The sequence below is a fragment of the Vulpes vulpes genome, chromosome 12 (assembly GCF_048418805.1).
Source record: "Vulpes vulpes isolate BD-2025 chromosome 12, VulVul3, whole genome shotgun sequence".
Lineage (NCBI taxonomy): Eukaryota > Metazoa > Chordata > Mammalia > Carnivora > Canidae > Vulpes > Vulpes vulpes.
This window is the reverse complement of record NC_132791.1, coordinates 146,263,898-146,290,680: the sequence shown is the minus strand read 5'-3', so window position 1 is coordinate 146,290,680 and position 26,783 is coordinate 146,263,898. Positions and strand designations below refer to the sequence as shown.

Here is a 26,783-nt window from a genome sequence, read left to right as displayed (position 1 = left end):
TATTTTATTTGCCACCTAGAACAGTGCCTGGCATGGCTAGTACATGTTTTGCAGAAGAAAGAATATGCCAAGAATTGTTACATATATAGATCAAAAATACATTTTTGGTTCTTGTTCTCAAGACACTTAAGCCTAGCTGGAAAGAGAAGCGAAAACATACTAAAGACAAATGCAGATAATATTTACAATCCCTACTGAGGGAGTTTAGGGAAAGGAGACAGCCGTGAAAGCTAGACTTTGAAGCATGAGTAAGCCTTGCTTACTTATGAGTGTAAGTGAAAGGAAGGGGGTTATTTCCTCTCTGTGCAGATTGTAGAAGGTATCTTACAGAGCTCTTCATGATTGGGACTCTGTCTGTCTCTCCAACTTCATTTTTCACTGTTCTCCACTGCCTAAAAAACCCCATGCTCAAACCAGGGGAGACACATACTGTATCTTTGCATGAGTTGCTCCCTCTCCCTAAGAGGCTCCCATGCCACACCTCCCCATCGCCTCTAATAGCTTAACTTTGCTAAGGAGAGGATTTGAGTATGCTACCCCACAGGCTTTTCCAGTTTTCTTCTAAAACCCAGGCCTGCAATATATCTTCGGCCTATCCCAGACTGGACCCACTGACCTAACTAGCTTTCAGCTGTCGGTTCCATTTCAGCAAGATAGCCCTGAAACCTTAGTATTTTTGTCTTAGCTCTGTTTCCGATTTGGCTACATCTCTTTTCAAACCCCAGTCCTTTCTCACCCCAGCACATATGCCACAAATTGATTTGCATCGCATTGTTGCATTACTTAGGAAAGTTTTTTTGGTTCTTATCTTCCAGTGCACAAGGGCTAGAACTATTTCTCCATCCTTCTGGGACAGTGGAGTGCTGGGTCTGCAATTAAATTTTATTCTAATAAATAGAGAGGGCATGGGGTGCCTGGCTGGCTCAGTCCGTAGAGCATGCAACTCTTGATCTCAGGGTTGTAAGTTCAAGTCCCATGTTGGGTGTAGGGGATTACTTAAAAATAAAATCTTCTTAAAAAATTAAAAAGAATTAATGTAGATGGCAGAGTCTTCCATAAATACCAATGTTGGAAAAGACCAAAAATGAGACTGGTTTTATTTAGAGACTCACAGGAGTCTAGCTCTGTGTATATCTGATCTGAGTCACTTTACATTTTTATTATGTGATGTGTGTTTGGGAATATGCGTGGTGGTGGCAGAAACAGGCTGTTTCCAGGAAGATTTCACTTTGCTGAGGGGAGTCATTCTGTATTGTGATTAGCTTTTATGCTTGGAAGCCACATGTTTTTTTTTTTTTTCAGTTTTTTAAAATTTTTATTTATTTTTTTAATAAATTAATTTTTTATTGGTGTTCAATTTACCGACATACAGAATAACACCCAGTGCTCATCCCGTCAAGTGCCCCCCTCAGTGCCCGTCACCCATTCACCCCCACCCCCCGCCCTCCTCCCCTTCCACCACCCCTAGTTCGTTTCCCCGAGTTAGGAGTCTTTTTCTTCTCCCTTCCCTTATATTCCCTTTCACTGTTATTTATATTCCCCAAATGAATGAGAACATACACTGTTTGTCCTTCTCCGATTGACTTACTTCACTCAGCATAATACCCTCCAGTTCCATCCACGTTGAAGCAAATGGTGGGTATTTGTCGTTTCTAATGGCTGAGTAATATTCCATTCTATACATAAACCACATCTTCTTTATCCATTCATCTTTCGATGGACACCGAGGCTCCTTCCACAGTTTGGCTATTGTGGCCATTGCTGATAGAAACATCGGGGTGCAGGTGTCCCGACGTTTCATTGCATCTGAATCTTTGGGGTAAATCCCCAACAGTGCAATTGCTGGGTCGTAGGGCAGGTCTATTTTTAACTCTTTGAGGAACCTCCACACAGTTTTCCAGAGTGGCTGCACCAGTTCACATTCCCACCAACAGTGTAAGAGGGTTCCCTTTTCTCCACATCCTCTCCAACATTTGTGGTTTCCTGCCTTGTTAATTTTCCCCATTCTCATTGGTGTGAGGTGGTATCTCATTGTGGTTTTGATTTGTATTTCCCTGATGGCAAGTGATGCAGAGCATTTTCTCATGTGCATGTTGGCCATGTCTATGTCTTCCTCTGTGAGATTTGTCTTCATGTCTTTTGCCCATTTCATGATTGGATTGTTTGTTTCTTTGGTGTTGAGTTTAAGAAGTTCTTTATAGATCTTGGAAACTAGCCCTTTATCTGATATGTCATTTGCAAATATCTTCTCCCATTCTGTAGGTTGTCTTTTAGTTTTGTTGACTGTATCCTTTGCTGTGCAAAAGCTTCTTATCTTGATGACGTCCCAATAGTTCATTTTTGCTTTTGTTTCTTTTGTCTTCGTGGATGTATCTTGCAAGAAGTTACTGTGGAAGCCACATGGTTTGATAGGAATCATATGAAATAATCAAATAGCAGTTCCCTTAGTATTTGCATGTGTAGCAGAATCTTAGAATAGGACTCATAGTTAGTCTCCATTTTAACAGAGGTCCCAACTCAAAACAGTACTTGGCAGATTGCCCCGCTTTCAAAGTGAGGTGCTAAAATACCTCTTCAGAACTATACCAGAGGTATTTAACATCAGTTTTCTTACTAGTCTTAGCCAGTTTCCACCTTGAGGAAATAAAAATTACTGATGTTGACAGGAGAGTCCTGGAGACCAGTGAGATGCATTATCTGAACCAGATGTTCCGGTTGAAGAAATCCAGGTCCACTGTGTATTTAGATCCATGGATGGGCTTCAGAGAGTTTAACCATCTCTTCCATTCCTTCCTTCCTTTCTTTTTTTTTAGTGATAAACTATACATGCCAGGAACATACACCATCTTAAGCATTGGTCAGAATACAGTTCGGTGACATTGAATACATTCACAATACTGTGTAACCATCACCATTGTCTATACTCAACCTTTTCCATCATCTCTCAAATAAACACTGTACCTATTCACTCTGTGGGTGCAGGTATACTGGTTTATTCTGCACAGGTTTAGAACTGCTCAGAATATCAGGAACCACTGCTTTACACATTTCTCAGCATTGCTGTTGACAGAAAGTAGAAAACTGGATGAATGGCTACTAAGTTTAACCTGGTCCTGAAGTTCTTACATTCTGATAGCGCTCCAGTGCCCCTTTGAGCATCCTTTTTCCTCTGTTCAAGTGGAAGGAAAGTATGCTGAAGGAGCCCTGTTAGGGGCATAAAAAAATTAAACCCAGTGGTTCCTTTACAACCTTTCTTCATTTTGACTGTTTCTAAACTACATGATCTTATAGGATTTCTTCCCCTTGGAGAACAAATTGATTTTGGGGGGAATATGCTATCAACTTGAACATCTTAAAGGTCAGTCTTCTATTTGTTTCTTTATTTCTTTTCCTTTTCCTTCCAGAGCTCACCAAAGAGGTCACCATAGCTCCCAGTTGTTTGGCTTTGGTTCACTGGTGGGTGAGAAGGGTTGGCTATAGAGGAGTGACTTTACAGCTAACACAGCTAAGGATGAGGCAAAATGAGGTAGGGAAAAAAAAAAAAAACCCTGGCCTAGAAGCCGGAGGACCAGTGATCCCCACACTTTAGTTCTGCATGCTTCAATGAATTATCTTAATCTTAGAAAATATAGTCATCACTTGAAGCCATAACCACCCCACAAGTATAAGATGGAATTACAGTCAACAATCAACCATCAGATAGTGTGATAGGATAGAAAGTACATGACTCTTATTATTTTTTTTTGTTGATATGAAATTATAGCATATACACAAATTTTAAACTTTAAAAATCACCCTAGGTTCACATCTCAACTGTTTTCTTCCTGGTTAAATCACTTCACTTCGCCCAAGGTACTGTTTTCTCCTGTATAAAATGGGGCTGACAATACCAAAATCTACATTGCAAATACTTAGAAGTTTTTTTCTGTAGGTTTCCCCATAAGGGATAAACTTGATAGCAATGTCTGTCCTATGGAAAACAGTTGGTAATGGGTAGTTAATGATTAATGTTAGTAATTAAATGATTGACTGAAATACCTTGTTTTCTAAAAATGATGTAGCAGATTCTTAAAATCCTGGATATGGCTCTTGAGTCTGATTCTCTCTAGTGCCGTCTGCTCTTATGCTCAGCAAGTGGGATGCTTCTGCCATTTTATCTCATGCTTGGGGTGATGGAGAGATGAAAACGGAATGGCATCCAGCCCTGGTGCTGTTTTGGCTTCTTTCCCCACTGGGTGGTATCATGGCAGCCTGTAATCCATATGGCGTTTTCTGATGCTTAGTGGCTCTGGGAGATGTTTAGAGAGACTGGAGATAGCATTGTGAAGTGTCACATACCCAAGGATTGTGCTTATTGCATGAACCTGTGAGACCCAGGGAGCTGCAAAAATAGCTTGCAGTGAATTGCAATTCCTTAAAATTTTTTGTTTTGTTTTGTTTGTGCCTTAGTGGTTTTCTTCCCTTTTATACAGAGTACATGCTTTAAAAAAATTCTAATTGTATGTTTGCTTAATGGTGTATAATTATATGTCAAGTAAATATGTAATTATGGAGTACTTTAAATTAATATTATTTACTTGATTGATTTAATGATTCTGGAGCTTTTAGCCTATTGTGCTAAGAACAATTTAGCTGAGACTCATTGCAGATATTGACATTTAAAGTGTTTGTATGGTTGACAGACAGCTTCTAAGAGGTTTAAAAATACTGCATGGAAAAACAGTTTATTCATACTTTTACATGATTGCAACCTAAAACAATAACAAAATTGATTCACCTGTTCCTTCCCTGAGATATTGTACATGTAGACAAATCTTAGTACAAGAAGGAATTGCCAAATGGGGTTCAATCCTTTGTTACTTCACTCATTCATTCACTCTGCAAATATCTTCTGAGCACCTGCCATTCAGCTAACATATGGACATGACTCTGGGGTTACAAAATGAATAAGTTATCGTGTCTCTTCTCATGGGGCTTAGTGTCTAGAGCGGGAGACAGATGTAAAGAGTTAATTTGAGTACAGTTGGACAATAAGCTGGCACTCTCTGTGCTTATGTTGTGCTACTTAGTTCTCCTAACAGTCTTATAAATGCCCACTTTAACTTTACATATGAGAGATTTTAGGCTCTGAAAGATCAGTAACTTGACTAATGTGAATCTGGTTATAAGTGGTGAAGCAAAGGTGAAAACCCCCAGCCCATGGGTTCAACCATGTTGCTCTACTGATAAAGTTTTAATAGATGAAAATGGACAAGAGCATGGGTACGAAGAACTAAGTTAAGATTTCTGCCTGTGGGTGTTAGAGAAACTGTCAGAAACAAAAGAGCACTTAAACTTGGGTTTTAATGGATGAATACAAATTTACCAAAGGAAGATAAAACATTGTGGATAAGAACCAGTTTGTACAAATGTACACTTTGCAATTTCTCTGATGGTAAAATAAGATTTATCTTCCCAGCTATTCTTTTTTTAAAAAGATCAATATATCATTTCTATCCCTTAAGAACACATCAGTTAGGCATCCATTTTGAGGTAAAGAATGGGCCAGAAACAGCCCTGATTCATGTTGGGTAAAAAGAGCAAGTTGATACGGAGTTTAAGTTGACAGAAGCCCAGTAGTGGGTCACCCTGGATTGTTTGGTAGCTATGTCAAGCATTTCAACTACTTTGTTTAATAAATCACACCTGTCATTGCTGAACGGTATAGGGAAGTGAGTACCTGAAAAGTACCTGAAAGGTCCCCTGCCATTTCTCTATAATCATCTTGTAGAGAAATGTTACAAATTAAGCTAAAATATTGGGCTTTCTTGGAAACCCCAGAGAGAGAAACTCCATGTCTTTGCTTTTAGATGTCAGCTCTACAGAGACCACACAGCATTTCCCATTTATATTTTGACTATTGATTATCTGGTTACCAGAAAAAGGCAACCAAATAGATTGCTCCTGCCTCTCTCCCCACTGTTAAACATTAGGAATTTGAGACACTTGGGTTTTCTTAGGCCAGTGGTGTTAGTGTTGCAGAGTATTTTCTGGTAACACCATCCATATAAAACCTAGTCTTTCTCCAGAATTCCCTACCTCAGCAAATGGCACCTGCCATCCTTTTATCCAGCCATTCCAGCCTGGAAATCTGGGAGCCGTCCTTCATTCTTTCTCCCTCATCTCATAAGTACATCTTTCCACACTTGCTCACTGCCCCCATACAATCAGTCTCCAAAACATACGAACAAGTAATTCCACTTCATATCTAATTCTTGAATCCATCAAGTCTTTTTGCACCCCACTGCCACTCATCTAGCCCAAGCCACCATCATCCCTGACTTAGACTCTTCAGTGGCCTCCTGACTACTCTCCCTGGCTACTCTCATATCATCCACATCCAGTCTCCATATTGGATCCTAAGAGATCTTTGGAAAATATAGATGAGAATCACTCTCCTTCTTAAATATTCTCCCAGCTTCTAACAAGACCTTGTATGATCTGGCCCTTCAGTCTGCATTCTTGCCAAACAGGGTTTCATTCATTTTATTCAAACAAGGCTGGCTTGATCTGAACTCAGAGCTTTGCATTGGCAGTTACCTGATAAATAATGATCATAACAGTTAACATTCCTTAATCACTTTGTGTGTGTCAGATACTGAGCTGAGCCTTTAAAATATATCCTTATGTACTAACTACACCCTATGAGGCAGGAGGTACCGCTCACCACATTTATGAAGGAAGAAAGACTAAAAGAGGTCACCAAGTTTGCCCATGTCTAACCTTCTCTTTATTTTTATTACCCAAATTAGTCAATATCTAATCATTTAGAGTTCATGCCCAATATTTTGAGCAAATGCTAGTCTTTACCAGTATACTGTTGTCTCACAATGATTTATATTCAGAAGATCTGGGTTGCACTGCTGGTACTGACTGGCAGTATGACTTAAGACAACCTCTGAGAGTCAGTTTTCTCATCTGTAGAATGGAGAGCACATTAATACCTGACTTTTATGATTGTGTATAGTTCAGAGTCAAACATAATTCCAGGAACATAGTCAATGCTCTGTAATGAGTTCAATGAACACATGTGTTAGATGAATGAAAATACTAAGTATTACCCCCAGGAGTTGTGAGTTTCCTCATTAAGACAGGAAGAAATTAGCGCTCCAAACAAGGGTACCTTTGGCTCACTCTGCAACTCTTTTCATGTTCTCATGAGAACTGGTATAAAATTAGGAATAATCCAGAATTTATAAGGTTATACTATAATTAAATATCTAATAGGCACGTCAAAACATTTTATACATAATAGAAATGAAATGCAATCTCATAGAATTTTTAAAAATCCAAATATGTAGTTTAAATGGTCTTTTTTTTAGAGACAGAAAGAGAGGGTATGCACATGTGCATGTGTGCCTGCGGGTAAGGGATTGGGAGGGGGAGGGGGCAAAAGGAGAGGGAGAGAGAGAATCTTAAGCAGACTCTGTGCTGAGTGCAGAGCCCAATGCAGGCTTGATCTCATGACCCTAAGAGCATGACCTGAGCAGAAATCAAGAGTCGGTCACTTAACCAACTGAGGCACCCAGGAGCCCCTTAATGGTCTATTTTTATTTAAAACATACTTTAATTCGTTCTTATATCTTTACTAGAATGGAATTTTTTAATTAAGAAATCGCTATATTAAACAACTCTTCTTTCTGTGTTTGGACCCTGTTCCCATCTCTTCCTGTCTATATTAAAAGAGAATATGGTATCATATTTCAGAAGTTGTTTGGTGTGACAGCTCCTTATGAAGAGGAGTTGCTTGGGGAATTCATTTCCTTTTGCTCTGTTTCCATAGGTGTCAGAGTGCAGTTGGCCCATCAGGCAGGCCCCCAGTCTGCACAACCTTTTTGCTGTGTGTCGGAATATGTATAATTGGCTACTCCAGAATCCCAAAAATGTCTGTGTTGTCCACTGCTTGGTGAGTAACCTTTATTGTTGTTGTTGTCATTTGTGGTAGTTAGGTTTGGTTTGGACAAATACAGCTGGCTCTATAGAGAATGGTGGAGAGGTAACATTTAAGCTAAATAAGCATTTATTGAATCCCTACTTAGGATATAAAAAATGAGGGAGGAATTTATTATTCTTGCCTTAAAGCTTGAGAGAGGCAGATATATACATAAAATATAGGGTCTCTAGAATGTGCTAAGTATTATAAAAGAAGTAGAAACAAAGACTATGGGTACATAGGCAAAAATACCATTGAATCCTGTGTGAATAAAATTGATAAACACATTGGAATTTTTTTTGTGCTTGAATAAAAATGAAATAAGAAGACCTCTATGCCCTTGTACGTGGTCACATAGATTGACTGTATTTTATCACAATTCCTAGTGAGACTGATGACTTTTCTGATCACTGACTTAAGAGTCCTTTTCCCCAATTCTTCTCTGGTAGCCTATTACCTACTGTTTAAAACCCAACTTCTGGTAAAATCTTTGACTCTATAGACATTCCCATTGACTATCTATCTCCGTGGCATCATCATAATCTGGTGATCTGCCTGTTTTTCCACTAGACTGTAAGCAGGCAAAAACCGTGTCTTCTTTACCTTTTCACCCCGAGTATGAAAGGTTTGAAAAAATGATTGAATACATGAACAAATGAACACACAAATGGAATCTGAGTATAAATACTGTAACTATTCATTGCTTTTTATAAACTTCAGGGTGTATTTTTTTTTTTTGCTCTATGATTACTTGACAATTTTCTCTCTCCTTCTTGAGAGCCAGTTGGCTAAAAGAGGGAAGAAAGCTAAAGAACATATTTTCTTCTTTCCATCTCACATTCCCAAACTCTTGGCAACAAAGGAAAAACACTTGGTGTTCATAGGAGTTTAATGCAGAAGGCCAAAGTGTTTTCCTTTGGAGGCACAACATATTGTACAATGGAACAGATTACTTTCAGAGACTAAACAGGCGTTAGGCACCTTGGTGATTTTCTCTTCACTCAAGAGCTTTCTAAAAGTTCAGAGAGCCAAAGTCTGACAGCCTTGTAAGGGGAGATGGATCAAGAGAGACCTGAGGCTTCCCATTATTCAGATACAATCATGAAGAATAAAAAGCCAACAAAGAAGAAAAAAGCAGACAAAGGATTATGACACCATGGGCTGCTCTCTGGCTCACTGAAAAAAGATACGCATGAGTCAGACATCTGCACCAAGTCTTTGGGAAATGGAATTGAAGCTGGAAGTGAGAGCTTTTATTTTTATCATATATATTTATTTATTTTATTTATTTTGTTTTTTTATTTTTTTGATCATATATATTTATTAAAAATAATTAGTATATATTAATCTTTCAGTAAAAAATTGATTAGACTTTTTAAAAGGACTTGTGTGGTAGATAAAAAGAGGGGACACATATCCATGAGCCATGAATCAGTTAAGAGTATCAGGAAGGCTAAATCTAAAAGGAATCAAGATTTAAAATGTCTTTAAAAAAACTGTCCTTGGAATATGGACAATAACAAATGCTTGAAGCACATGGTATAATCTTAACCCCTTTATTCTGTTTTCTCTATCAGGGGATCAAATGTCAGACTAGTAAAGGAGTAACAATGATCATAAAGGCACAGCTGGTAGGTAGTGAGATATGAAAAGAGCCTCACAGTACTGAAAAATAATTCACTCTCTAGACTTAAATTCTGTGACAGAATGCTGAGAGCCCTTGGAAAAGCAATCATGGACTCTTTATGTAACATGAAGAGACAGGAAATAGAGGTGCCAGGCAAACAAAGACAGCAGAGTTTTTCCGAAAGATAGAGGAGGTTGATCCTGGGAAGTTACAGGCTGGTGAACTTGATGGCAATTCAAGGCAGAATTCTAATATAAATCTTTGTACAGATGATTTTAAACTCTTAGGAAAAAGAAGTCCTCATTGCTTCCTTATGAACACACATGTCAAAACAACTGAACTTTTGCAACAAGACCAATTGATTAGTAAAGACAGTTTATTTGATTCCTGCAAGATATTTCCCAATTTCTTATCATCAAGATAGAGAAATTTGGGCTAGGTTGTTATACATTTAGTTGGATTGTGGCTCAGTATCTGCTTCCAAAGGTAGGTGATTAATGGATCAGCATCCTTCCAGGAGAAGGTTACATTTGGTTGCTTTTTTAATTAAAAATGTTGATGATGGGACGCCTGGGTGGCTCAGTGGTTGAGCATCTGCTTTCAGCTCAGGGCATGATCCTGGAGTCCTGGGATCAAGTCCCAAATCAGGCTTACTGCATGGAACCTGCTTTTCCCTCTGCCTATGTCTCTGCCTCTCTCTCTCTCTCTTTCTCTCTCTCTTTGTGTCTCTCATGAATAAATAAATAAAATCTTTAAAAAAATGATGATGATGTGAAGATCAAGCTTACTAATTTTCTCAGAACTGGGAGGGTCATGTAATGAATCTGGATTTTAAAAGCCATTGCAGGTTGATTGTTTAAAAGAAGCTAACAATGTGAAATTAAACACAGAATAAATGTGAAGTCCTGAATCTTGTTGTAAAAGATTAAATATGTTTGTCTCTTAGCTTAACACATCATTTAAAAAAGAACTAGGGGTTCTAGTGGATAGGAAGATTATTAAGAGCTGATGGTGTGGCTTAGCTGCATATAAACTAGTTTGGCCTGAGGTTATGTTCGTAAAAGCATAGTGTCCAGAGTAAGAAAGATATTTCTTCTCCTCTCTAATTTGGTTGGAATGTATCTCATATCTTGTATTTCACATCTGGGTAGCACATTTAAGGTTGTTGTTTTAAAACGAATCTGTTCAGAGAAAGTTCGCCAAATGATGTCTCTAAAAATGCAATGTCAAATGGGAAAGAATCAAAGGAACCGTGTATTATTTGGGGTTTTTTAGGGAAACAACCAACATATAATGTGTTTATTATAGTAATTAATTGGCTCATGCGCTTGTGAGGGATGAGAAGTCCCACAATTTTTTGCTCTTTGCAAGAGAACCAAAAAAGCTGGTGATGTAATTCAGTCTGAGTCCAGGGTCAGAGAACCAGGGCTTCTGATGTCCTAGGGAAGAAGACAGACATCTCTAGTTCAAGAATATAGAAAATTCGCCCTTCCTTTACTTTTTGGTTCTGTTCGGTCCTCAACAGATTAAATGATGCCCACTCACATTGATGAGCGTGTATCTTTTTTTTTTTTTTTTAATTATTGCTTTATTCATGAGAGACACAGAGAGAGAAAGAGACAGAGACATAGGCAGAGGGAGAAGGAGGCTCCCTCCGGGGAGCTCAATGCAGAACTCAATCCCAGAACCCTGGGATCATGCCCTGAGCCAAAGGCAGACACTCAACCACTGAACCACCCAGGCATCCCTGAGGGTGTATCTTTTTTTACTCAGTCTACTGAATCAAATGCTAATCTCTTTTAGAAAATCCCTCGTAGTCACATCCAGAAATAATATTTTTACCAGCCATCTGAGCATCCCTTAGCCCAGTCAAGTTGACACAGAAGATTAGCCATCACAGATTGTTTTTAACCTAGCAAATAGAAGAGCTGGTGGAAAGGGAGGGTATTTCAGATATGTGAAAGGCTTTCCCAGGGAGAAAGAAGTAGGTTTACTTTTTCCTGACAGAAGGAAGAATGAGGATCACTGAGTAGAATAGACTTCAACTCAACTTACTCAAGATAAAGAACTTTATCCTGAATAAGGATAACTTTATAAGATGGACTAGGCTTCTTCAAAGTAGCAGCAAGCTCCATGTCACTTAAAATATTCTAGAAGAGCCTGGGTCACCATCTGTCAGGAATGTAACTGTGTATGTTTCTCCATTGAATGTGGTTGAATCAGGGATCCCTGGGTGGCGCAGCGGTTTGGCGCCTGCCTTTGGCCCGGGCCCGATCCTGGAGACCCGGGATCGACTCCCACATCAGGCTCCCTGCATGGAGCCTGCTTCTCCCTCTGCCTGTGTCTCTGCCTCTCTGTCTCTCTGTGTGACTATCATGAATAAATAAAATCTTAAAAAAAAAAAAAAAACCAAACCTTTAAAAAAAAAAAAAAAAGAATGTGGTTGAATCATACAAAGCTTCTTTATTTTCTATGATATTTTCTAGGAACATACCTTGGGTGAAATATATACATAGCATATTCCAGAAAGCAGTATTTACCTAATCTGTGAACTCTACCTCCGGCCTGTCACCAAGAGACCTCAACTACTAGTTCTGATCCTACAGGTCCAAAGCTACTTTGAAGATTAAATTGTTTTTCAGTCAATCTATGTGAATCAAATTTATGTTGCTTGGTTTCTTAAGTTAGCAGAGAGTGAATTTCACCCTAAGAATAACTCTTTCTTGCCACTTTGTGATTTGAAGACCTAGGACAGAGTTTGGTTTTTCAAGTGCATACTTTTGAACTGAAAATCATTCTATTAAGTGATTTTCTCTTTTAACCTCCAGTACAGCCGTTCTCGGTGGTGAGTGGCTGATTGGCTCATGTTTGTGACAGGTTTACGTATCTTCCTTGGCAGGATGGACGGGCAGCATCGTCAATTCTGGTTGGTGCTATGTTCATTTTCTGTAATCTTTACTCTACTCCTGGCCCAGCTGTGCGATTGTTATATGCAAAGCGACCTGGAATTGGGCTGTCGCCATCTCACAGGAGGTAAAGTAAGCTAGATGCAGGGTAGGCACAAATGTCTTCAACCAGTATTGTTCCCTTAGAAAAAGGAATTGACCTTATTATATTCTGTTAGTCACAGTTTCTTCTTTTAAATCACTTCTCCTTACTTTTTTTGGATTAAAAGTGCTTCTGATGATAAATTCTAAAATTTTTCTGGAGCCAGCCTTTAGCTGATAAACTGAATCTGGTCGATCAAATAGGAGCAGAGGTGCAAATATCGAGCTAGTATAAGACTCCCATAAGTTTTTTCATTTAATAAGTACCCCTTTATCAGTTCTTTGGGGGGCATATAGCGATGTTACCAGCTGAAAGCTTTCCTAAATTTTTGGCCACATCCTCTTTTGGTAGTTAATGTTTAAGGAAATTACACAGTAAATTGTTATTATAAGTTAGTCATTTATAAGAACAGACTTCATGGCAAAGATTGCTTCTTTTCTTCTGGTGTACTGGGAACTAACAGAATGTGAATCTTATGTTTCAGATATCTGGGCTATATGTGTGACCTCCTAGCAGACAAACCCTATCGCCCTCACTTCAAACCTCTCACTATTAAGTCCATCACTGTCAGTCCAGTTCCTTTTTTTAACAAACAGAGAAATGGATGTCGTCCTTACTGTGATGTATTGATTGGAGAAACCAAAATATATACAACCTGTGCAGATTTTGAACGAATGAAGTAAGTCATGATACTTTTCTTCACTTCTTGTAAATTGCTCAATTCCTGTGTGAGTTGGATCATATTCTTCCTGTGAGAACTACATTACTGTGACATGGCTGGTACTAAAAAAAAAAAAAAAAAAAGAGTTCAGCGTAGGTTGTAATTACAGAAAAGCACAACTAAATAAAGGGATGCTATAGCTCCCTCTCAAATGGAGATACCAGCTAAGGGACTGACATGAGCTGTAATGAGGATGAAGACAGTAATGAAGACAGAGGACCTGCACATTTAAGAAAGAGGTGACCTTGATAAGATTTGGTGAGGATGAGGGAAGAATCAGGGATGAATGAAGTTTCTGAGTGAGCAAGTAGGTAGACAGTGATGTAATTAAAGACGTTATAGAATCCACAAATAAAAAGCAGGTGCCAGTGGCAGGTGGCTGAAGGGGTGGGGTGGAGAGAAGCAAGTGGATGGTAACATAAAATGAAGTTAGTTTGGAATAGATTGAATTTGATCCTCATAGACCATGGCATTGCAATTTCTATACTGATCTGAGTTGGATATTTTTGTTCCCTCTGTCCCTGCTTTTACTATTAATTTAAGTTAGGAAATGACAAATACATCAGGGCTAGGTATATTTGAGGGTTATGAGATCTGCAAAGTAGGGATGGCAGTCAATTTATCTGGAAATCCAGATAGGATAGAGATAGAGAGTGCCTAGCATTAGACCAATACAATCCCACAACAGAACCAGTTTGCACCCATGGCTGTACTCCTGACTCTGCTCAGATAAGAAATGGTTCTTGGGTCCAGGCTTGGGAAACAGGTCCTTGGCCAGAGCCACAGAGGATTATACCTATGTGATTATACAAGATTGGACTCTTTCAATGTATATTTGTGTCTCTGTTTAAAGAGAATATCGTGTCCAAGATGGAAAAATCTTTATTCCCTTGAGCATCACTGTGCAAGGAGACGTGGTTGTTTCCATGTATCACTTGAGGTCAACCATCGGGAGCCGGCTACAGGCTAAGGTATGGTTTCAGGAAGAATCGTGGCATAAATTCTTCTGAGCCTTTAATAAGACTATTTTATTTTATTTTATTATTTAAAGTAAGCTCTATGCCGAGTGTGGAGCTTGAACCCCAAGATCAAGATTCATGTGCTTTACTCGCTGATCTAGCCAGGCACCCCTTAGTATAAGGAATATTTTAGAGTTTTTTCTCTGCATCACTTTGAGTTTGAATGATTTACAGTTTTAGTATTAGAAAGAGTCTTTAAAGATTACTTATGCCCATTTCCCTCATTTTATAGGCAGTGAGATTCAGAGAGGTTGTGATTTGTCTGGTTTTTGGCATGATAACTTTGCCAGAAGCTGACAGCCCTAGAACTTCTAGCAAACCTTGCTCTTTAGAAGCTTGTGCCCTTTTTATAGTGTTCCGTTTGGATCAGTGTGAGAGGAGATATTTCTATTAAGGATGTGGGGTTAAGTAATTATATTTTTTCAATTTTTTTATTACAATAAGATTCACATAACATAAAGTTCACTTTTAGTGTGTATAATACAATTATGTTTAGCATTTTTAAAAGGTTATGCAGCACTACTATATAATTCCAGAACATCTTTGTCATCCCCAAAGGAACTCTATACTTATTAGTGGCCACTGCTCAATCCCCTCTTCCATCCTCTGAGCAAACACTAATCTACTTTCTGTTTCTATAGATTTGCCTATTTTGGACATTTCATATAAATGGAATTATACAATATGTGGTCCTTTGTGACTGGCTTCTTTCACTTAGCAGAATGTTTCTGAAATTCATCCATGTTGTATCATGTATTAGTGCTTCATTCCTTTATATGGCCAATTAATATTCCATTATGGCTATATCACTTTTCACTAATCTCTTCATTAGTTGATGGACACTTGGGTCTTGCCTCTTTTTGGATATTATGATTAATTTTATAAGTAATTGTATTTTAATTCATCAAATATTTGCTAAATGCATGCTTTGTGCCAGTTATTGCCTTAGGAGTTTAGGACAAACAAGAATAAGACTGGGTTCCTGCCCTTAGGGAGCTCAGCCTAGCAGGAGAAATTCACCACATGTCCGAATATCCATGATCACAGTAGAGATAGGATGAGATGCTACAGTGGGAATGATTCATTTTAGCCAGTGGTGGCTACAGAAAGGCTACAGAGAGGATATGACCTTGTAAGGTGGCCCTTGAAGGTTGAGTTAATCAGTTTGGAGCAGAGGCATCCTGGGTAGAAGGAATGGAATGAGCCAAAGTATGGCAGTGTGCAGCAACATGGGACATTAGGGGAAGAGGAAATGGCTTACCAAAGCAGGGCTCGTGGAAAAGAGGCTGGAAATGACTCTAAGCTATTTCTAAATGGGAAGGTTATTTAGTATTTATAGTAAACAAAGGCTCAAATGTCAAAACAGTTGAAGGTGCACAGCTCCCCAAAATACAATCTTTTGATCCAGTTACCTTTTCACTGGCTGATTGTAATATGCTTCTCTCATGTATTTTTAGGTGACCAACACCCAGATATTCCAGCTTCAGTTTCATACGGGATTCATACCACTGGAAACCACAGTTTTAAAGTTCACCAAGTGAGTGCTGCATGGATGGAACACCCCTTTCAATACAAGTAGCTGTGAAATGCTTGTGCCCAAGGCTCATTGGCTCTTTGCTGCAGCATCCCCTGGAATCCTGTGCTACAAGACTGTTAAGAGTATAGCTTAGCCACACAGAGAGCCTGGCTGCATTTGGAACTTGCAGTTGGGTATAATTTGTCTTGAACAATAATGGATCAAAGACTTCAAACAGAAAGGTCTGAAGGATCATATGAGGGAACAAGACTGGATAAAGTGGAAACAAAGTATAAATACCATTACCCTTTGCATCTGTATATCCCTTTGTGTTCCTCAACAGGGATGGCAGTTTAATCTGTGGTATGATATGAGCAATGACCCTTAAGACAGGATGCCAGGCCATAGCACTGAAGCAGGGTAACCTTCTATCCCAGACGGTGAACCTTAGTTGCATTATTATGGGGTGGTCCAGGGAGCTCAGAGGGATGGCTGAAGCCAGGGAGATAGGATGAGGGTAGGGGTAGACATTCAGGAGCTCAGGGTGGCGGCTGGGGCCTATTTCATTAAGTTGACAATTGATTTGGCCTTGCCCATGCATACTGTGTGGATCTATCAGCCCTCCTTCTAGAATGCTTTACTTCTTTCCTTTTTTTTTTTTTTTAAAAGATTTTTATTTATTTATTGATGAGAGACACACACAGAGAGAGGCAGAGACATAGGTAGAGGGAGAAGCAGGCTCCTTGCAGGGAGCCCGATGTGAGACTCGATCCCAGGACCCCAGGATCACGCCCTGGGCCAAAGGGAGATGCTCAACTGCTTAGCCACCCAGGCGTCCCTAGAATGCTTTCATACACAGAAGTATCCAAATTCTTTGAGTGGGCATTATTCTCCTTTTTCTCTACATGAGGAAAACAGGCTCAGAACAGTAAAGTAACTTAACTGGTTAATCATTGCTTTCTCCCTAGGAATGAGTCTCAGGGTTAACCTGAATCAACCTACAATGGTTTCTGTGCTGAACATCCTACTGATTTCATTGTTTTTACCAATCTTATTCTTTTAAATTCCCGTGTAGGCCTGAGCTGGATGCATGTGATGTACCAGAAAAATATCCTCAGCTATTTCAGGTGACTCTAGATGTAGAACTACAGACTCACGACAAAGTGATAGACTTAACCCCACCATGGGAACATTACTGCACAAAAGATGTCAATCCCAGCATTCTCTTCTCTTCTCACCAGGAGCATCAAGATACTCTGGTGTTAGGAGGTATGAGTTTCCCCTGCTGGTTTTGTTTTCAGGACAAAGCCTCTGTGTTAGTTATCACTTTGACTCATTTCCTATATTTTCATTGATGCCACATGGCTTTTTGTCTTGCAGGACAGGCTCCAATAGACATCCCTCCAGACAACCCCAGGCATTTTGGGCAAGGTGGCTTCTTTTCCTCTCTCTGTTGGCAAGGTACTTCCAAGCACTTCTCTGAGTTACATGGTTAGATCCTTAAGTCATGTGGTTCTTCTGTAAACATGGTTAGTTCTCAAAGCAGTCTCAAAGAGAACAACACTTACAAGTCATCCTTGTCCCTCCTGATTTCTTTCACACCCTCCGTGCTCATTCCTTTTACAAATCAGGCAATTTGAAATTACTTCCCTATTTCCAACTCCATGGGTGCTCTTAGACTAATGTAAAAAAAAAAACATTTTAAGCCAAATTCTACCTTTTGTCTCTGTGCTATTTTGGATCCCATTTTTCCTGGATTTATGAATAAGCATGATATTTTCTAGGATTTCTCTTTATGATGCCAACACACGAATTAATAAAGGCCTTGTCTCCTGCCCTTGTGTACATATTCTGAAAATATAAAATCTGGCATTTCCCCTGGAGGGCTCTCACCACTAACAGGGCGGATCTAAGCTCCCTCTGGTGCAGAAAAGGGGAACACTTTGCCCATATGTCTCTTCTACGTGCTTTAACAGCCATGGCAGAAATTGGGCTCAATCATGATATCCTTTTCTGCCAAACCTGGGGCTGTTTTTAGAATATTTCCAATGTAAAATTTGAGACTGCTGCCATTAGTAGACTGGCATTGGCATTCTGTCCATACACATTTGCCTCCTTGCTGTAGAGTTTGCTGAGGTTAACTGCAAGATCCAATGCAGAATTGAATTGCAAGGACTTTCTCTAAGAAAGGGGTAGGAAAATAGCTTTGGCAGTGCTCTGGTTAACATTCTTTTGATTGACCTTTCTCTGCTATGTGAACATAAGATGGTATTCCCATTGTCTATGAAGTTTTCCACGTTTGGTGAAAAAAAAAAGTTCACAGAATTCCTTTGAATTAAAAGCCTTACTTTCAGAATTTCCTATTGAGAAATGAGACCAATAACAAAAAATTTGGAAAGCCCAGCAAAACCTAGACAGGTAGACTTCCCAATTCCTCCCAGTAACAAGCTCCCCATATCTTACCTTCCTCACATAAAGGCTTTTAATAAAACTTCACTTTTCCCTCCACACTGACATTGTAGTAAGTAATTTAGAAATCATTCTTCTTAGGCTCTGAAATAGGTTTTAGCACAAATGCACAGCTTCTTATCTGAACCTTGCAGAACCAGAAGTATTTAGGAATTGCAAAAGTTTTTGAATTTTAGAAAGATGATAGGGTACAAATTGTATATTACTCAGCATCCCCCAGCAGCATCTCAGACAACTTGTAATGGAACATATTAATGTTTCTGTAGTGAAACATATGAAAAGAATAATACCAGGTGAGATAAATGAAGATTATAAATACTTTCACATCCATTCTGGTTAGATTTTTCTATCAGCTGAATTTCTTCCAAACTTAGGGAAACCTTCCCCTTTTCATAACTTTTTGTATTTCAGAATTAGGGATTAGGGATGTGGATCTGTACTTGATTTGAAATGGGGGTATACTTGACATTAAATAACAAAATTCCCTTGTAGGATCTGTCTCAAGGAGGGCCTGATAAGTCCCTCACCAGCCTCTCCATTCCTTCCCCAGAACAGGCTTCTTCCTTGCTGCCCATCTTATGCTGAAATGGTCTCCTTTCAGGTTGGTGTAAGGACCATCCTGGATGGAGCCTCTTGTCAGTTCACTTGTTAGGTGTGTGGTTTGCTTCCACTCCAGATTGTGGGAGGAAGGACTTGCTTTTGGCTGCAGGCCTGGAAAAGAAAAGACAGTGAGCGGAATTGGCAAAGGATTAGGAAATAACACGGTTGGTTTTTTTTCTCCACAAAGTGCCTAACATAGCACCTGGAAGATAATAATCATAATCATAAACACTCAAGTGCTACTTAATATTTATCTGATACTTTCTGTATGTCATTTCATGTAATTTTTACAGCAGCCAGCTGAGTTAGGTTTATTTGTTACCCCATTCTGCTGAGAAGGAAACCAAGACACAGAGGAGAAGTAAAGGAATTTTCTCAATGTCACAGAACCAGTAGGTAGTAGAGCTGGGATTCAAACCCAGGCTATCTGGCTCCATAGTTCGTCCTCTTCCCCATTATGCTATATTGCCCCTCAGATGCTCAACAAAGGGCAATTGGACGCAATGTGAAATACGGCAAGTTTTCTATTAATAAGGATCTGAAGGCAGCATTTGCTCAGGGCTGCTCCTTCCCTCTTTCTGGAGTTACATACTAATTCTAACTCACAGAAATCAGTAATGCTGTGGCCAGTAACCAACCCTTTATCTTTGCCTTCCTTAGATCAGAAATCAGAAAAATCATTCTGTGAAGAGGATCATGCTGCCCTAGTGAATCCAGAAAGTGAGCAGTCGGACGATGAACTTCTGACCCTTTCCAGTCCACATGGCAGTGCCAGTTGTGACAAACAACAGGGAGCTAAAAAGCCCAGCAAAAAGCAGCAGGAGCCAGCTGCGCCTCCACCCCCACCACCTGAGGATGTGGACCTTCTGGGCCTTGAAGGGTCTGCAGTGAGTAAGAACTTCTCTCCGCCAGTGGCTCCTCCCACCAATTCTGAACTGCTGAGTGACCTGTTTGGGGGTGGAGCCGCAGCTGGGCCTGCCCAGGCTGGCCAGTCAGGGGTGGAAGACATGTTTCATCCAAGTGGACCTGCATCTGCCCAGTCGACACCACGCCGATCTGCCACCTCCACCTCTGCATCTCCGACCCTAAGAGTGGGAGAAGGTGATTTTTTCCATGTTGCACTGTACCTCTCAGTTTTAAATTGTAAATTTTGGGCCAAGCAGGCACAACTGAACTTTCCTAGTAAGCTAGACTTTTCTGGTCTCCCTGAAAGTCTCTTAGAGGTCTCTATCTTCAGAACCCAAGAGGAAATAGAAATGTTGTCTGTTTTGGTAGGACAATGTAAGAGTCAATATTTGAGCTCTTCATCTTTTCTTTGTTTTTTTCTTCTCAAAGCTTCAATCCCTGAGCTGCTTCAGTTACGTTTGCTTGGAGATGTAGATTGATGAATTATTACTAATCATAATAGCTAATATTCAAGGAGTACTTACTGTTTGCCTAACATGAAATTTAACGCTGAACATGGATTCAGTTATTACAAAAACCTGGTAATTAGGTGCTCTTATTGTCCCTATTTTTACAGTTAAGGAAATGGAGGCATAGGGCCAAATTAGTGGCATACATTTATACAGCTAATAAGTGCTGGGGCCAGGGTCCAGAACTGGGCCATTTCACTTGAGAGCTCTCTCTTTAGTTTTCCTGTAATGTTTTCCTGGAATTGTAATTTTCTGAATACACTTTGATTATGCAGAGAAGTACTTGCTTACTTCAAGATACATTTAAGGGACATATGCTAGCAGCACAGCTGACTACAGTAAAGCAGTTATCACCCATGTGGTTCAGCTTCATTCTGCTCATTGCTGTAGACTCCACCTATGATCATCCACAATTTTTTGAAATTTGCAAGACACTGTAGGTGGGTAAGCATTTGAGCTGCCCCTTATTACCATCACCATTATCCAAGATGACATCACATTAGGAAGAGTTAAGAGAAATGTCTCCACTCTCCACTCATATGGTAACCTTTGGGAACTTTCTTTCCCAAGCAAATCCTCTGGTTCTCAGAAGGCTCTGAAGTGGTCTTGATTTATAGCCTTAAACTGAAGGCATTATTTGTAAGAGTGAGCCTTAACATCATAGAATGTGGATATTGAGGCTCAAGCTCCTACATTAGGGATTGATGGAGTCACTGTGGTACCCAGGTGCCCTGAAATCCAGGCTGTTTCCTCTATCCTTGACTTCCTTTTACCCAGTTCTTACTCACCAACAGTGAATTAAAAAATCTGCAAGGTTCACAATATCATAGTACTCAGTCATGTTTTAAGGCCACACATCTTGTGTGACTTTTAGTGATTTAATTCATCATAGCCCCATGCAGATAGTTATGTTCTAGTGTTGGAGCTACGAGGGATCTTTGAGACAGTAGTTAAATCTGTACCTCAGGATGTAGATAATGACATTGAAGCTAAATGTATTGATTAACTTGGCTTTCTGGAACCTCCATTTCATTGTCTATGGAATAAAGATAATACTATTATCTGACAGGGAGAGACTGAGAATCAGTTGAAGTATTTTTTTTATGAAAGGCAACAGAAGCCCTAAGAAATGATACAATATTAGTTTTACTGTACTGTTGCTGGAGACCTCAGCTGCTCGCTTTGTTCTAGTCTTCTTAGTACATCCATAAACTTTTCCTCACTTCACTAAATATGCATCTGGTTTCTAGCAAGTTATCGAGGGGTGGTGTTTTGAGAAAGCATTTGAGGTACATGGCAACATTCATTTTCTCCTCTTTCTAACTTAAATGTGAACCAGAGACCACTAAAAACACAAAACGAAGCAAAACCTGATCAGTGAGGTTTTCTACTGTTCACTTTGATAGCGGAGCTACCCCGCCTAGTATTTGTCCACTAATGTATTCAGTAGGAGCACAGTTTATTCATTGAGCATCTCTTTTGGTCCAAGTATGGTTTTGCTAGTCATTTATAGAGGGCCCAAGAGGTCCTCATTTATAGTGTTTACAGATCATCCAGTGGATAAATCTACAGTCCTCCTTTGTCCACAGAGATAGGATTATTCTGTGCAGTCAAATCCTTAGGTTCTATCATTGGCCTGGGGGATGTTTTAAGAATGGGATGGGCTGTGGGGAAGCTCAGGAGGCGGGCTTCATCCCCATTTTTCAAGTATTTGGCCTAATGCCTGCCTATAGTGACAACTTCAATATTTACTTAACGCATGAACTCACAGGACAAAGAGACACGTTTTTCCTTTGGTTGCCTAGGTGCCACCTTTGACCCATTTGGAGCCCCTTCTAAACCATCAGGTCAAGACTTGCTGGGCTCTTTTCTGACCACATCCAGTGCTTCCAGTGACCCCTTTCTTCAGCCTACAAGAAGTCCTTCACCTACAGTGCATGGTAAGAATGTATTTTAGTTAATTAATTTTTAAAAGATATTATTTATTTATTTTAGAGAGAGAGTGTGTGTGAACAGGGAGGGGGCAGAGGGGGGAGAGAATCTGAAGCAGACTCTGTGCTGAGGGCAGAGCCCCACGTGGGGCTCGATCTCATGACTGCAAGATCATAGCCTGAGCTGAAACCAACAATTGGACACTTAACCAACTGAGCCACCCAGGTGCCCCAGTAAGAATGTATTTTATATTGTGTTCAGTGGAACATAATTTTAATAGGTCCTCATATATAAAAGCATCCTGTAGGTGTTTTGTTTTGTTTGGGAAAAGCTACATAATGCATCTCCTTTTTGGAAATCAAAAATTACAGTAACATATTAAAAGCTCTGGTTGGCTAGTCTGATTTGAAATGCTCTCTAGATATTAAATATATGCCAAATTTCAAAACTTAATACAAAAAAGATTGTAAAATATCTCCTTAGTATATTTATATTGATCCCTTAAGGTAATATTGCATAGGATTAAATAAAATATATTAAAATTAATAAAATACATTTAATAAATTAAATAAAAAATATTTAATAAAATTAAATAAAATATATTAAAATTAATTCCACCAGTGGTTTTTTTTTTTTGCCTTATTTTATGTGACCACTAGAAAATTAAAAATTACATATGAGGACCACTTTATATTTCTATGTTAGAGACTTAGGTTATATGGAAAGAATAGTAATTATCCATTTGTTAAGTACAAAAGGGTATCATTTAGGTAACACTGATTAAAACTGGAGCTTTTTAGTGGAGAACAAATGATTTCAAGCTAGAGAATTATAGCTTATTCTCACTGTTGAAGTCTACTTGAACATTACTGGCCTCAGTCTGCAGGGTGAGGTATTGTTGAAGGCACCCTGAGCCCACCAGGTGAATGCAGTCTAGTCATCATCAGGTTGACTTCTTGGAAGCCAAGCAAATGCAAACAAAGGATAGTTGTACAACATTGGCCAAATTCTGAAAATGAGAACTCATTCAAAGAAAAACTTTTGTGGGTGATTTCCAATTGGTCTTAAATGTCAAACTATTTAAAGTGGGGTCATAGGACAACATTCAAGAAATTCACCTCTCACCTTGAGTAGTGGCCACTGAAGAGAATCTCCTGTTTGGAAGTTAATTACTTTGGGAAGAAAGATGCAGGGATAGGGGTTAAAGCTGTCGTTTCTGCTCACTTGGCATGGAAGCCAGAGTCATCAAAATGGCCTATGTGGCCCATGTGCTCTCATGCACTCCAATGCTGTGACCTCATATCCTCTCCCTCTTGCTCTCTCCATTCTAGCCATACTGGCCTCTTGCTGTTGTACTGGCTGTCTTCTCTTCCCCAGGCATTGGCATGACTAACTCCTTCACCTCCTTTGATCTTTGCTCCCCTGGCATCTTCTCAGTGAGGTCTCCAACTGCTTCACTTCATATTATAACTCATCTCCATGCCCTTACTCTAGAGTTTTCTTTCCATTGTATTTATTAACTCAATAATTTATTTATGTGTTATGTATTCAGCAAAAGTTTACTCTACCAATGTGTATTCTTTTAACATATCTGATTCTCTATAGCTGAACATTTCTTTCAAATTCTACATTTGGAATTTTGAGAGGGGTCAGAATGATCTCTCTTCAAATGGCAGTTAGTTTTGAGTGGTAGTGAACTATAACACCAGCATGGTAAATGATGTATATAGTTAGTGCTCAATACATGCTCTGCTTGACTCATCATTCTTCATTCAGTCACAGCAGAGGATAAAACAAAATTTCAGTTCTAAGCTGATCATGGCTCTCATACACTTATTAATACCAACTAAAGGCAAATGGAGTTTAAGTTTCTTTTTACCTTTTCTTATTGGCTACTGACTTTGTGCTATATGTAGAGGTAGGACAGACAAAAATAAAATTTTTCATGTCTTCAAGGAACTAATTCAAAGTGTGGATGGAAGTAAAATATGGGTAAGCCAAAATATGTCTTCCTTCTGGAAGACAAACAGACAGTATATGGGTTTTACCCACTGTAATGTAAATAACCATAGATGAAGGCATGAAAATATCAGTTTTGCAGAATGTTGGGAGAGCTTAGAAGGGGAGATGAATCACTTGGGACCCACTTGGTACAGGTCATGCAGGCTTCATGGAAGGGACAGTGTTTTTCTGTGTGAACTCAAGAAAGTAGGTTCTCAGTTTCTTTGTTATGATTCTTTTTCTTCCCATTTGCAGCTTCTAGTACACCTGCTGTGAACATTCAGCCAGATGTTTCAGGAGGTTGGGATTGGCATACCAAACCAGGTAAAATTCAACTGGTTATTTTTGTGTACATTTAGCCAATTGCTAAAGCATAATCCTTCACCCAAGCTATCATGAGTACCTGCAGAGTATTATAGCCCACCTAGGTAATTTCCTAAAGACTCACCTTCTGGTGGAGCTTTTCATATTGTCTTTGATGACATGGTAGTAGTGTGTTTTATTATACATTATTTAACTATTCACAGTTTCATTTGCTGCATGTCTGTTTTCACAATAGAATTAGATACATCTGGGTATGTAGCTGACTCAACCACTTAGAAACATGCAGATTTTTTTTATAAGCCTGACCCTCCATTTTTCAATCTGTAAAAAAGAGTTCATAATCTTGTCTCACACAGTTGTATAAGTGAAACAGCTTATATGAAGTTTTCTGGCATAGAGTAGGTACTGAATAATCTGCATAGTCTTTCTTAACAAGGGATTTGTTTTAGGGCTGAATTTGTCTGTAATAAATAAATTCTCTTTGTCATGGCTAATATGATAGTTCTTGAGAGCCGTCTTGTATGACTGCATTTCCAGTACGGCGCAAGTTAACACACACGCTCATACATATATGCACACATGAGCATGCGTACACACATACACACATTATATGCTTATCACAGCAACTTTTTGAAGCAGTTACTCTTTCCTTGTTTAACCAATTAAAAAATACTGAAGCTCAGAAAAATCAAGCAACATGTCAAGTTACTCAGGAAATGGCAGAGCCAGAATTCAGATCCAGTCCTGACTTCAAATCTCATTGGAAAGAATGAAGTCAGGTGATATGAGAGGTAAACACTGGACATAATAGTTCACAGGGATGGCCAGGAAATGACATACGACTTCTCTGTTCCATGTTCCTTCTCCAGCCCACTATTGCTTAAGTCAGGGAAATATGGTCTAGTAACTTCTAACATATTTCCAGACCCTATCCTAATTTGCTATTGGAGGCAAGAAGAGCAGTAGCTCTGGATTTCTGAATTTCAGAATTCAGCCTTGGACAACTAACTCATTCTCAATGATTTTATCCTTTTCAGGAGGTTTTGGTGTAGGAAGCAAGTCAGCTGCCACAAGCCCAACAGGATCCTCACATGGCACACCCACCCATCAGAACAAACCGCAGACTCTGGATCCTTTTGCTGACCTTGGGACACTAGGTATGAACTCATCATGTTAAGATATAAATAGCACTTATTTTGGCTACAAAGCCTTACATCTAATCCCTGGTATTATAATAAGCTGGTATTGTTACGTGGGAAAATACATACTAAAATAGTATATTCTTAAGCAATACTCTAAAATTTGAGATTGGCTTTAAAAAAAGAAAACAGGCTTCAAACACTGAGTTGGAATTAACCCCTAATAAACCGTTTCTCCAATGCATTATTTTGGATTAGTAACATAAGTATAGTCAGAACCTTCAGGAGCACCTAATAACAGAGTTTAGCAAAGGTAAGGAACATGTAGGGAAATGCTGAGAAATTATGCTAGTCAAGATAGATTTGTGCCATATGGGGCCCGCTGTGCGCTGGCCTTCCTGTGATGGCACTCCTGAGATCCTCACGTCAACATCCCTCTTCTCTCCACTGATTACAGTGCTCTTTGGTCAGTTTGTAAAATTCCATACAGAAAAAAGAGTCTGTATATTATTTTCAAAATGCCTTTCATCATATGTTAATCACTGTTGTAGGATATGTATTCCATGAGCAAGTCATTTTGGAAGTACTAAGTTTAGTGAACATTGATTATTGCAAAAACTTCTATGCATAACCGTTCATTGTGATGTTCCCCAAAGGATGTAGTTTGCAGGGTTCTCAAATTATGTCACCAAGGAACCTTTTTTCAAGGAACAGTTTGTTGGACTAGCATGTCATAAACTTTTTTTTTTTTTTCCTTTCTCCTTCCTCCTCTGGGCAGTGTGGAGTTAAATAAGGATAGGGTGTTCTTGACATGAAGCTTGGAATTGGCCATGCTGATAGTTTAGGTTCTCAAGAGAACCCTTCTGAGGCTTTAGAGCCAAATCATCTATAGAGAACGAGAGCATGACTCCATTATTGCCAGTAGTTGTGTCAGAATCTTGGCCTTCCATCATACACTCTTTAGAATTTTTTTTAAGAATTCTCAAAATGATTTTTCTTT

General features: G+C 39.2%; 1 protein-coding gene across 9 annotated transcripts in view; it reads left to right on the top strand.

Moving 5' to 3' along the window:
• The window catches only part of DNAJC6 (DnaJ heat shock protein family (Hsp40) member C6), a 140,231-nt gene that overhangs the window by 100,223 nt on the left and 13,225 nt on the right, over positions 1-26,783 (top strand). For all 9 annotated transcript variants that reach the window (XM_072730689.1, XM_072730688.1, XM_072730685.1 and 6 more), the window contains 11 exons: positions 7,823-7,945; positions 12,499-12,632; positions 13,132-13,326; positions 14,222-14,339; positions 15,845-15,924; positions 16,979-17,172; positions 17,284-17,364; positions 19,633-20,073; positions 22,193-22,327; positions 24,576-24,644; positions 25,682-25,801. In XM_072730689.1, coding sequence (XP_072586790.1) covers positions 7,823-7,945; positions 12,499-12,632; positions 13,132-13,326; positions 14,222-14,339; positions 15,845-15,924; positions 16,979-17,172; positions 17,284-17,364; positions 19,633-20,073; positions 22,193-22,327; positions 24,576-24,644; positions 25,682-25,801 — 1,690 coding nt within the window. The remainder of the gene's footprint in view (positions 1-7,822; positions 7,946-12,498; positions 12,633-13,131; positions 13,327-14,221; positions 14,340-15,844; positions 15,925-16,978; positions 17,173-17,283; positions 17,365-19,632; positions 20,074-22,192; positions 22,328-24,575; positions 24,645-25,681; positions 25,802-26,783) is intronic.